This window comes from Schistocerca piceifrons, chromosome X (assembly GCF_021461385.2).
Source record: "Schistocerca piceifrons isolate TAMUIC-IGC-003096 chromosome X, iqSchPice1.1, whole genome shotgun sequence".
NCBI lineage: Eukaryota > Metazoa > Arthropoda > Insecta > Orthoptera > Acrididae > Schistocerca > Schistocerca piceifrons.
Genome location: NC_060149.1, coordinates 262,455,512 through 262,467,757, shown reverse-complemented (window position 1 = coordinate 262,467,757; position 12,246 = coordinate 262,455,512). Strand labels below are relative to the sequence as shown.

At 39.6% G+C, this 12,246-nt stretch overlaps 1 protein-coding gene across 3 annotated transcripts in view; it reads left to right on the top strand.

Annotated features, from left to right (window-relative positions):
- LOC124721627 (endothelin-converting enzyme homolog) overlaps window positions 1-12,246 on the top strand; it is a 416,974-nt gene that overhangs the window by 270,382 nt on the left and 134,346 nt on the right. For all 3 annotated transcript variants that reach the window (XM_047246685.1, XM_047246686.1, XM_047246687.1), the window contains exon 4: window positions 2,010-2,219. In XM_047246685.1, coding sequence (XP_047102641.1) covers window positions 2,010-2,219 — 210 coding nt within the window. The remainder of the gene's footprint in view (window positions 1-2,009; window positions 2,220-12,246) is intronic.

The following is a 12,246-nucleotide window of genomic DNA, read 5'->3' as shown; positions in this document are numbered from 1 at the left end:
TTTCATTCACACTAATAACTAAACACTTTAAATCAACAATAATTGATAAAAAACGTAGTATAGTTTCATTTCCAAATACATGGTTTTGACTACATACAAGGGAAACTCCCCAGCGCACACCCCTCACATTTAGCGGTAAAATGGCTCAGTGGATAGCTTGTCAAAAACTGAACACAGATCAGGCACGAAAACAGGAAAAAAGAAGCAAAATATAAACGGTGAGCGGTTCAAGCTCAAGATGTGCAACACCGAGTGCATTGTAAGACCTTCGACGTCGTCGTTGTGTGGTCACGATGTTGGACTATAAAACGGGAAATCCGTGTTCAGATCTCCCTTTGCACCATTTTGTTTTCTCCACAAAATTATGAACTTTCCGTCCGGTCATTGACGTGTCTGTTCTCCTTCTGTAGTCTTGGCAATTGTGGTACTGCACATTGGTTACAAAATATGAGTCATGTGGTAAAAATACACTACTGTCGCAAGTAAATGCGATAAATAGTGAGAGCAAGCGAGGTGATGCATAGACCTCTCACAGAAATGAAAACAAGAAATAAGCGGATGTGAACTATGTTACAACAATGGATTTCAAGAGTCAAACTTGCAAAACAGAACGCAAGAGTCATAACATGTGGTACTTGTATAGAACAATTAGGAGATATGTACGTCTGGAGGTTTCTTCGTCACTCCCGCTGTTGCAAACGGAGGTTATACGACGACACAGACACAACTTTGAATACAGCAAACAGATACGTCAGTGATCACAGGGTCAGTTTGTGATTTTGTGATTAAAAACAAATTGGGGCACGAGGGTGATGTGAACACGGATCTTGTGCTTCGTAACCCAACACCTTGAGCACACACCCAGGACGCCGCTGTTATTGACGATCTTTCGATGTTGCTCTCCTTGACCTTCGACCGTACACTGTTTCTATTTTGCTTCTTTTTTATCATGATACACAATACACCTTCTTCCTGTTTTCATGCTTGATCTGTGTTCAGGTTTTGACAGGCTATCCACTGGACCATCTTATCACTAAATCTGAGGGGGAAGCGATGAGGAGTTTCCCTTGTTAAGATTTCATAGTGAGTAAGATGCTAACACGTTTCGGCCACAGCCGTCACTATTTTTGAACTGCTGCTGGATCGGAATGCACATAAGTTACAAATGTTGTGACACATCGTCTGTATGAAGCTAACAGCTGTCGTCCGACTTATATAGGTACGATTCAAGGCGCTACGTCCCACACACTTTCAGGTTACCGTTCATTTTGGAACATATTTTTGAAAATTTATCAATTTCATTAATTTATTTCTCTAATTGATGAAATTCATTATATAGTTTATTTAGTTTGAGGTTCTGTCTATCTGTGCATGAGAAACGAAGATCAACAACAACACTTACTACTATTACTACTACTACTACAACTACTACTACCACCACTTATGCTACTATGAACTCCGACCCTTTCTTTGGAGGATGAGCTCTAGTGCACCATAGGGCAATGACACATATTTCCTGCTCGGTCACACCGAATTTACGCCTCATTTTATGCAGGACAAAAGTACCACACCCTACTATGTACCACGTAACGGCAAAGCCGGAACACTAGTCTACTGTCCACAAGTACATACCCTCCACTGTGACTCGTTCCACGCCGTCTACATGCGCCAGAAGTTGCTATTAGTTTCGAAATCTTATGAAACGCCACTCTAATTTAATACTTTGGAGTGAAAAAGATTTATTGCAGCTCCGAGTATCGTTACAAAGGCAGTTATTTATGTACTGATGCACCTGTATTAGTCTGAATATTTAATTAATTATTTACAATGTTACTATTCATGTATAGCGGTAGTTCTATGCCTTTACGATGATTACCTTGCGGCGTTAAAATGCGTTGTCCATTAGTGCACAGTTGTAATCTCAAACTTAACGATTTTAAGTAATTTACAGCTCTCAAATGTTGCCACTCCAGCGAATGGAGAAACTCAGTGTTTCCGATTGTTGACAGAGGAAGCGTACTGCGTGACCATGTCGTGCGTGACGGCAGCGGCGTCGGTGCTGAGCCTGATGGACGAGACGGCGGACCCGTGTACCGACTTCTACCAGTACGCGTGCGGCGGTTGGGTGCGCGCCAACCCCATCCCCGACAGCAAGTCCATGTGGGGCACCTTCGTCAAGCTCGAGCAGCAGAACCAGCTCGTCATCAAGAACGTACTAGGTAAGCTATCAACCAAAAAATTCTAACCACGTTTATTACAAGTGCAAAGTTGGAAACATCAACATTTTTAAATCTCTAAAACGTTATAGATCAATTCTCTTTAGCCATATGAATGCTAAATACACTGCTGGCCATTAAAATTGCAACACAAGGAAGGATAGCAAGTACCGATGGTTTTCTTATTGTGCGTACACGCAAGGACATAAAAAGAGGGCTCACCACGAAGGAATTACCCGAATTGGACAGAAATCGGTAGATGTGGTGTACTTGTACAGGCAAACAAATGATTACAATTTCAAAAAAACTGGATGGTTTATTTAAGAGAAAGAGCTTAAACTGGGCAAGTCAATAACGCGTTGCTTACTTGTGATCCTTATGCAAGCAGATATTCGGATTGGCATTGGTTGAAATATTGAAAAAGGTAGGAAGATTTATCTGTTTAGCAAAAGTGACAAAAAGCAGATTTCAGAGTACTGGACGGCTCAACACAAAAGTTTTATCTCAAATACAGATAGTGTTGAGGATCAGTGGACAAAATTCAAAACCATTGTACAGTCATGCTCAAAAGTATCCGAACGACCTAAATTGCATTTCTCCTGATTCGCATGCAATCCACATAACACATCTGTCTAGCACGTCCTCTAATCGCTCCTTGGTACAGTGGTTTACCTATTGAAAATGGTTCCAACAAGTCACCACTAGAAAACACTAATCTGTATCGCAATAACTCAAGATGTAAAGTAATACTACGATACTACAAATATCAGGGAACACCTTATCACAGATAAGACTGTCCTTAAGGCTTGTAAGCTCACATTTATTACAATAAATGACATACCTGAAATGTTACCACTCTCATTATTAGGTCAGATAGGTAATGCACGTAATAAGTTCGTTGTATTCATGATATCCTCTTCAAAGTAACATACCGTAATTATTATTTAACACAAAATGAGATTAAAAATTTAAGTTATTCACGAGCAGATAGTTGAGAATGTGTATGAACTTCAAATGACACGACGAACCGTCTTGTTCTGCACATGGATTCAAACCCAGCTCATGCAGACTAAGCAAAGATTTCGTGACTGACGGAAACTAACAGTCATTCCTGATTAGGCATACAGAGAGTGATATACCTCGACTTTAGACAGTATTAATTAGCAAATACCAACTTTAAATTACATAACGCAAACATTTTTAACGGACGCGAATTCCTACCCAGCACCTATTGTCCCTGTTAACGAACTACGAGAGATGTCAAATATTGCTTCTTAACAAGTAGCTTACTTGAATTGCCGTGAGGTAAAACTTTGTGTTGGACAGGGATTCGAACCCAGAACCTAATAAGATAGATATCGAAGCACAATCAACTGTGACATATCGCCTTTTCTCGGCAGTAGCTAGATTTTTTAACTGAAATGACGAGACGAAACATTAATTTTTTCCTTCCCAGGACTCCAATCCGGCACCTATCGCTGTTATATTCTAGAGAAAACGAACGTTAAATATGGGTTTGTTGCACCAGCAGCGACATGTGAGCATGTTTGAACGAGAAATAATATGACGAAGAGTTCAGTGCTGACTGGGAATAGAGCTCCACACATATCGTTGTTGACTACACATAAAGAGACGTCAGCTATCGAATTTTTCTCCACCGGCATCTCGGAATAACATCCTTGAACTTACACTGATCTCGCAGATAGTTCTGTCTCTCACTGGGAGTCAAAAACGTCAAATATCGTTTGTGTTGACAACGAATGAAAATACATCAAACATCGAAATTATTATTCACCAGCAGATAGGTGTTCTCATGGTAGAGCTTGATAATACATAATGAAATCTTTAGTGCCGGACCAGAATTCGAACCCATTCACGTGCAATATGTGGAGATGTTGACGAATCTGCAGCTTTGAACAAACAACAAATTCTAGCCGAGCTGTATTGTCACGAAGGGACCAAATTCCGCGTTAAGGGCGGTTTGAGTTGCATTCCCAGTTCAGAACCAATTTTATCGACATACTGAAGCTCAGATAAAAGATGGAATAAGTGTCCTGTGAGCCTACATAGCGTTTGTTTTGTCACTAGAAATAAGGAACTAGAATAAGAAGGGTTACTGGCGATAGCGTTTCTACATGTCGCCACTCCAGACTTTATTGTGGCTCAACCTAACGTCTGCTTGGTAGAGAAGGAATATCATCTTTAATGTGAATTTCAGACCACAATGCCATTATATCTTCTTCGCTTGGTGTAGCCAGAAGAGAATGGAATCTGTCTCTCCTTATCTAAAATCACTCACTGAAGTTGGAACCGAACCCACACCATAGATACATGAACCTATCATCAGCCGAACAGACCGCCAAATCCTCTTCTCAGTGGCTCATTTTTCTATCGTAACGCCATTGTGCTACACTGGCTGAGAATTCTGACACACAGGCTCCCTGTATCAATTTGCTGCATGTTCAGTAAATCCATTTATTTGCTTGAACAAATCACCATGAACTAGCTGCCTCGGCTACCCAGTGCATACATTCAACTTTATTTTGTAATCACCAAAATAAAATCACGCAACTGCCAACAACACAGAACTGCCAACAGTGTAGGATGCAGAAATTTAAATTGGAAGTGTTCCTTTCCACTTGAGCTACTCTATTGTGCTATCTGTTTGTTGAAAACGTCGTGCAGTGCAAAGGAAAAGGTATAACTGTTTGTCACTCATGAGTATTGACCTGGCCATATGCATTATCCCACAGCGCTGTGGAATGCAGAAGTTCTGGAAGAATTCTTGTTGACTTCTGGAGCTGTTACAGCAACGTGTCAGATAGTAGCGTAATGGTAAGTATCGCGCACGGTAGTTAAGATGTCGCGAGTTCGAGTACATTCACTGCTATATTTTTTAAAACGCAGTGCTGCTGTCTGCTAAAGTAATCAATCTAATGGAACTTGTAACATAATTCAATTCACTTCTCAAACCAAAATAGTCGTATGTGGAAAAAGGACTAAATTCTGTGACATTTTGTTCATTTCAGGTTTAACAGACAGTAGATGCATTTCGAAACATCTGTATTATGTATGGGTAGAGCGCATCGTGCCAAAATACGTCGGAAAAGTATTTTCTACATTAGCTGTCGTCTGTTAGTGGCATTTTATTCTTCTTCAAACTCAGAACAAGTTTTCTACATGCATGTAATCAATAAACTACATGTGCATTTTCAGACTGTTATAGACAGAGAATTCGCATATATCGTTGATGGTTAATTTCTCTCTCATGTTTACTATTGTTTTAAGAACGTTAAAGGAAACCTTACGAAAATTGTGAACTGTAGTATAAAAAATGAAATAAAACTACCCACGATAACCTTACGACGAAAGTCTGTTTTAATAAAACTGAGTATCTGAACACAAGTGTGCCTCTATCGTCACGAATTGGTAAAATACTACTCACTTAGATTTTGATTGGGTCTGTGTTTAATTGGTATGCTGTGTCATACTCAAGATGTATGCAAATGTTGCATTTCATAAATAAAGTTATGTATTCCTAGAAACCCAAAATTTGCTTGTCAGCAGCGGAAAGAGGCGTTACCTGTTGTGCAGCATTGTAAGCTTTTCACCATGAGCCGAAAGTATTTTCTTGAGTTTTCATTAGTGATGTTTAATCTGACTGCTTGCAGCTCTTTCACAGATGGGATAAAAACGCTACATTCAGTGAGACGAACTGCGAACCATAACAGACGCTTTTTCACAGGACAGCACGTTACCACAGAGCTGGCAAAGAAGTATGTCTGTTTGCTTCCTCTTATGAGACCAATAATGGCTAGAACTCGTAAACCGCTATTTGAAGGACGAGATTAGTTGCGATTTCCACCTGCAACGACTTTCCTGGGCTGAAAACCGTAAATTTACAATCTTTTGTTACACCTCAAGCGATAATAACTCAGATTATTCAATGGAAATGACAGGTTAAATCATGTGAACTTTGAGGCTTAATTCCGTGTACACCAGGAAGTAACTCGTCGATCGCAGAGTTGCCAAACATACATTGCCCTGTTACCAAATCTCAGTTACAATACCAGCAGGAAGAAGACGAACCGATGTGATCTCACAGCGGTCTGAGAAGTGACCATAGCTGGTGTCTCCAAGTCGCGGCTGCAACGGCCTGGAATACGTAATGCGTCTGATTCGCATTTCTGTAACTAGGTTTAGGGACTGGAGCATAGTTACTAATAATACTCAGAACTGACTGCAAACTAGGCATCATAAATCAGTAACTCTCATAGTTGTTTTTATATTTTTTTTGTAAGTGTACTCAAAACTAAGAAACTCATTCACAGATGTTTTCGTGCCTCCTCAACAGTCGAGCGCAACAAAAAAATAAAAATAAAAAAAGAATGTGTGTGTGTGTGTGTGTGTGTGTGTGTGTGTGTGTGTGTGACAGAGAGAGAGAGAAAGAGAGAGAGAGAGAGAGAGAGGAATAAAAATCAAAAAGAATGAGAGAGAAAGAGAGTAAAAAATTTAAAGAAATTGAATCATGGTATGTAAAGAAATCTTTCATTAAAATGACATGTTCCACATCATTACGAAATATCGTATTCATGATTCATGAAAAAGGAATTAATCTAATGTAATCTAATCTAATCGTATTATATTGATGATTAAACATTGTCGTAGCTGAAGGACTTTAGTTTCGTCTTAAATCGTCTCAAACGGCAATGTTCACAGACATCTCAAATAGGAAAAAGCTCATTATCCAGCTACGAAGGTTGTGAAACAAACTTTCCACAGTTTGTGTCTGTTTGATCTTTTCGTCTGATAGCACTGCGTAAGTATTTTGTCTATGAGGTATCACAAGCAGTGTTTCTGTAGCTGTGGGAATCATTGGTTGAAAACGAGTTTAACATCAATTGGTACAGTACTGCTATATATTCAAAATGATTATCAACCTAAGTCTGAGTTCATCCGCAAACTGAGGCGAATTTATAATATTGAAGCTAGACTGTGTGTCCTTGTCTTCCTTGAGTGCGCATTGGAAGGCGTTTACACACACATATACAATACTATGAATACTTCGAACGCTATAGTTAACGTTGATCTCATAAACCTATTTGTTTTTTAATTCTTCTGGGTCTTTGGCGTTCAATATGTGTTGTAGATACAGTCTTAGACAAAAAAATTGACCACCTAGTCATTCACGTAAGGTGGACAATACAGTCATGGTCACCTCAGAATTCTATGTCCGGCAATATGCTCAATCTGGCAAAATTGTAGACTGCGGCACTTCCCAGAGGAAGTCTTGACTTCAGTCTTAGTACTTTATCCTCGACTACGACCGTAGTCTTGAGGTAAAACGCGAGTCTAGCTAATACGACGTCTGGTAACTAAAAGCACACGTCGACCAAGTTTTTATCGCCCCTTTCCTCTCGGTGCTGAAACTATGAGTGTAATTCAAGCGAATCTACAATAGATTTCGGTTTCTGTCACACTGGTAATAACAGTTTGGTCCAACAATGTTTTAGCGAAAGATTTCTTTGCCGACCATCTGCCTCTGAACACCGCATGCATCAGAGTTCTCTGGGACCCGTTTACTGCCTACCGGCGGGGGCTGAGGCACTACATTGTCTCACCTTCTGCCGACAACATCTGCTCCACTCTGCACTCTTGACCACGTGAAATGCTTTAATGTTGTTGAGTGGTGACCCATAAAACTTGTCTACGGTTTGTGTTTCACTCTTGATAGCAAAGGAAGCACAAAATCGTTTTTATTTGATGATTATTTTATTACACTAGAACTCCATACATCAATGTGGCACAGAATTAATTTCATTGTTTCTGATCCAGTGCACTACAATTAAAGCGTCACATTCTGTTCTTTTTCCTTTCACGGGAGGTTCCTCAAATAATTTATTATTGTCATGGATTCATATGTGTTAGTCAAGGTACAGAGAGTAAATGCAGTGTAATGTGTTTGATTTCTTTCTTTGATTCTCTATGGTAAATGGATGCAAAAGATTGTGTCAATACCTATCAGGACCTGCTCTATAGCTACTCAGGCAAACAGCTTGTTTTGAGGTCTATACCTTAATTAATGGAGAAGTGAACGCTGTTCACAAGTGATATTTAAAATATTCAGTTGGATTTAAGGTGATAAAATTGCCCATATTTGAAGCTACCCAGAGAAAAAGTAAGTTGCTAGAGCCGCTGTTAGCAAATGTCTGCAGGGAGTTCCTAATTGCTACTGTGGAAATTTAGCATAGAGGCCCTATAGTAATCAAGAGGTTCATTTCCTTCATACTTATCACCCTGGCATGTGAGTCTTAAGTGAAGAACAATATTGAAATTCGTATCGCTGATGGTCGATTCGAATTTCTTCAGAGACGCTGGTATTGCGAAGCAGCTTGGCAGTCAGAAAGCCAAGATCTATGACCATTAACACAGCTTACTGAGTCGAGCTACCAAGAGGATTTGATGTGTAAAGGTTTTCTTCCGATTTCGATACAGTATTTTTTCTGGAAATTCGCAGCTTCATAAAATATATCAGAAAAAAAAGCTCGCATACGCTGGCCCCTACCACGGTTAGAACTGACGACTGATTAACGCGTTCTGACCCGAGACACGGGCGGTACCACCGGGCTACGGACACACTGCTGCCTGGATGCCACTCTCATCATGGTATTTGTCGCTCAGCCTCATAACGTATCGTGAAAGATAATAAAAGTTGTCATAAAAGTGAGGAATAGCATTTCTTTAGGCAAAAAATTGTATTTTCTGTCTCAGTGTCTTAGTTTACATGAGGATTATATAGCACGAGTCATTCAAATGGAAAGGGAATATCAAGTGAATTTAGCGAGTCAATATAGTACCATACACGGAAGTGATTGCACTGTCACAGTGTTGCCTAATGTCTGTGACGATGTTGCCAATTCTCAGCTGTGCTAGGAACAGCTCTGTAGCGGTATGCGAGGAGAATCCTGTGCTCGTGTCATAGGAGGATAAGAAGAGGAGGCGCGGGGTTTGGTTAATATGCAGCGTTTTCCCCTACCAGTTGTGTCAAACATTCAGGTGTATAATCTTCCATCACGATAACAGTTTCCTGCAAAATATATACGAATAAAACACTTACCTTGTTACTTTGTGACAAAAGATTATTTCAGTACAATAAAAATTCTTTGGAAATCACTTATGCCCACCTGCCACAAAAGTAAGATGACAAACACTTTGCACCTCGAAATCGATTGCACCTATGTGCAGTCTTGTGACGTTTAAATAAATCGTCTTAACGGCACTAAATCGTGGTTTGTGAATCATTTACCGGCCGTACTCTGCCGCATTTCTCTGGTTGGAAGGCAAAAAGCTTACTGACAAATTTCACAGAAGAAAAAGGGGGACGAAATGTCTCCCACTGGAAGGTCATGTTGTTTTATTTAAATGATTACAAAATCAGGTAAAACGAACAGTCAGCTTGTCAGTATAAGCACATTACTGTTGTCAGTATGATGTTGCACTGTCCAGGGCCTGTAATGATAAAGGGCCCGTTTAGGTCAGGCATATTGTATACAGAAGTGGAAGAGAGAGCACCACTAAATTCTAATCCGTATGCATTGCATACACACAGAAATTACTGTTACAGTGTACTTATGGAGCCCAGTGAGTGAATTGCGTATTTTCCGGTGAGAAAGAGCACTGACAAACAGTCTTCGCTACATTAGGTTACTTAATCTGGTGTCACTCTGAGCTAGAATTTATGGTCAGCGACTAAGTGTAAGGTCAATGAGTCGGATGCGAGTTTTGCAACTGTGAAATACTTTCCATTATAGAAGCGAATATTAAATTTGAACTAATATTGAGCAAATTTTGTACATGGATAGCTTAGAATGAAAATCTTTCTGTTTATTGCAAAGGAAAACAATTGATTTTCTAAAACATTGTCTGTCATACACAACTTGAAACAGTCAAGCTGACCAAATCATATGGAAGAACGGAAAGCGACGTATATCGGAAGGCAGTAAGATCTCTTGCCTTTTGGTTTGGCAGTACTCGATAGCCATTTCTAGGCGCAAGTAAATGAAGAAAGGCAGCGCGTTTTTGTTATCAAGTAACGTCTTAATCAATTACTTTAGTTTTAACGTAATCTACGAGTAATTGCTGATGTTTGATATTAACATGAAAAGGATTCCGTAGGCAGGGAAAGAACGTATTTTTGGGAGACTACTTCTATAGTGACCAAAAGGTATCAAATGATCTTCAAGTACAGTGTTCCAGCAGCGGTATGAAGAAAATGATAGTAATAATGACGGTAATAATCGAATTATCCGGTAACTTCACACTTCCCAGTGGATTTTCTCGAACTAAGAAATTTGCTCAATTTGTGAAAATTTCAAAATGGCTTCATATCGAGCCTATGATGCCTAGAAGAGTCTTTACATCCTGCTGACATGAGAATAGCATAATCTCCGCTTCAGAAGCTTGATTCTACTTAACCATTTAATAGACTCGCTTTTTTTCCACCGTGACTAATTTTGTAAGCTAAGGAAATCATCTGTTACAGCACACTCCTGGGGCTGGGAAATGTGGCCACAATGGTCTGGCGGAACGAACTATCACAGGTGCAGCCGGCCGAAGTGGCCGTGCGGTTAAAGGCGCTGCAGTCTGGAACCGCAAGACCGCTACGGTCGCAGGTTCGAATCCTGCCTCGGGCATGGATGTTTGTGATGTCCTTAGGTTAGTTAGGTTTAACTAGTTCTAAGTTCTAGGGGACTAATGACCTCAGCAGTTGAGTCCCATAGTGCTCAGAGCCATTTGAACCATTTTTTTATCACAGGTGCAATGCGTGGGTTGAGGCATTTGCTTTTAAGAGGCACAAACAGATTTACTTTAGCCCTGGTAACATCAAGAGAAAGACGTTATAATCCAGAATCTGCATTAAACATCACGTTCCTTCATTACCAACGGGGCAGAGCCAGTTTACGTTGGGAAATGACATAGCGGAAGTCATGGTAAACTTACTTACATTAGAAAATTTTACTTTATTTGATGAACCGATAGCCATTTAAAGGAACAGGGCTCTTACTTTACTTGTACTTGATTGAACTAGAGACGATGAAAAATTTGGTGCTGGACTGTGATTCGAATTCGTATCTCCTCTTTCGAGGATCTGAATCTCTCGGAACAGTATAGTTCAATCATTTCGATCCTTTTCTCAAGACTGCACTCTTCTGTAAGTCTCCTCCAAAGGTAAGTATGTGGGTCCGAATCCTGATCCAGTACAAAAATATTTATAATTTCATTTCAAGCCCTATCACGTGCACACCGGCCTGTTTGTGAAAATTAACGTACCTTTTTAATGTCTGTTCATGTGTTGCAAAAAATCGCAATAGGTGTCGTTATTTCTGGTCAAACAGGCACACATCTTAATATTGGTGAGTAAGCAACTGATACTTAAGCTTTATTCGTGGATGCACGGTAGGTGTACAGTTCGATTTTCGCTTAGGCACAAAAGTTTGTATCCTTATTTTAGATTTAAACACCTAGCAGCTGGTAAGACAAACCGATACGAAACATTTGATTTTACTTAGTTAACAATCCGATTACGTGTTGGATTCGTATCTCCGTCACAGAACTTCACATATGCATTTCATCTTTAAATGCATGCACACTTTGTTACTTTAGAATAGAGGTATATCAGACATCTTTCGTGGTCAGTTAGCAGGGACGAAAGGGACTTGATAGCAGTCCCGGTTTATTACAAAAACTGTCGTCTTTTATTTTCACGTTTAGATTTGGTTACTGGTATTAGCAAAAATTTCGGTAATTCATGACTCTTCATGGCTAGTCATCAATATGATATGATTAGATTAGATTACATTAGATTAATTCTTGTTTCATATATCATGAATACGATATTTCGTAATGATGTGGAACGTGTCATTTTAAGAATAGACTTCTTTACATACCATGATTCAATTTCTTTACAATGATTTTACTCTCTTTCTCTCTCATTCTTTTTGATTTTTATCCCTCTCTCTTTCTCTCTCTC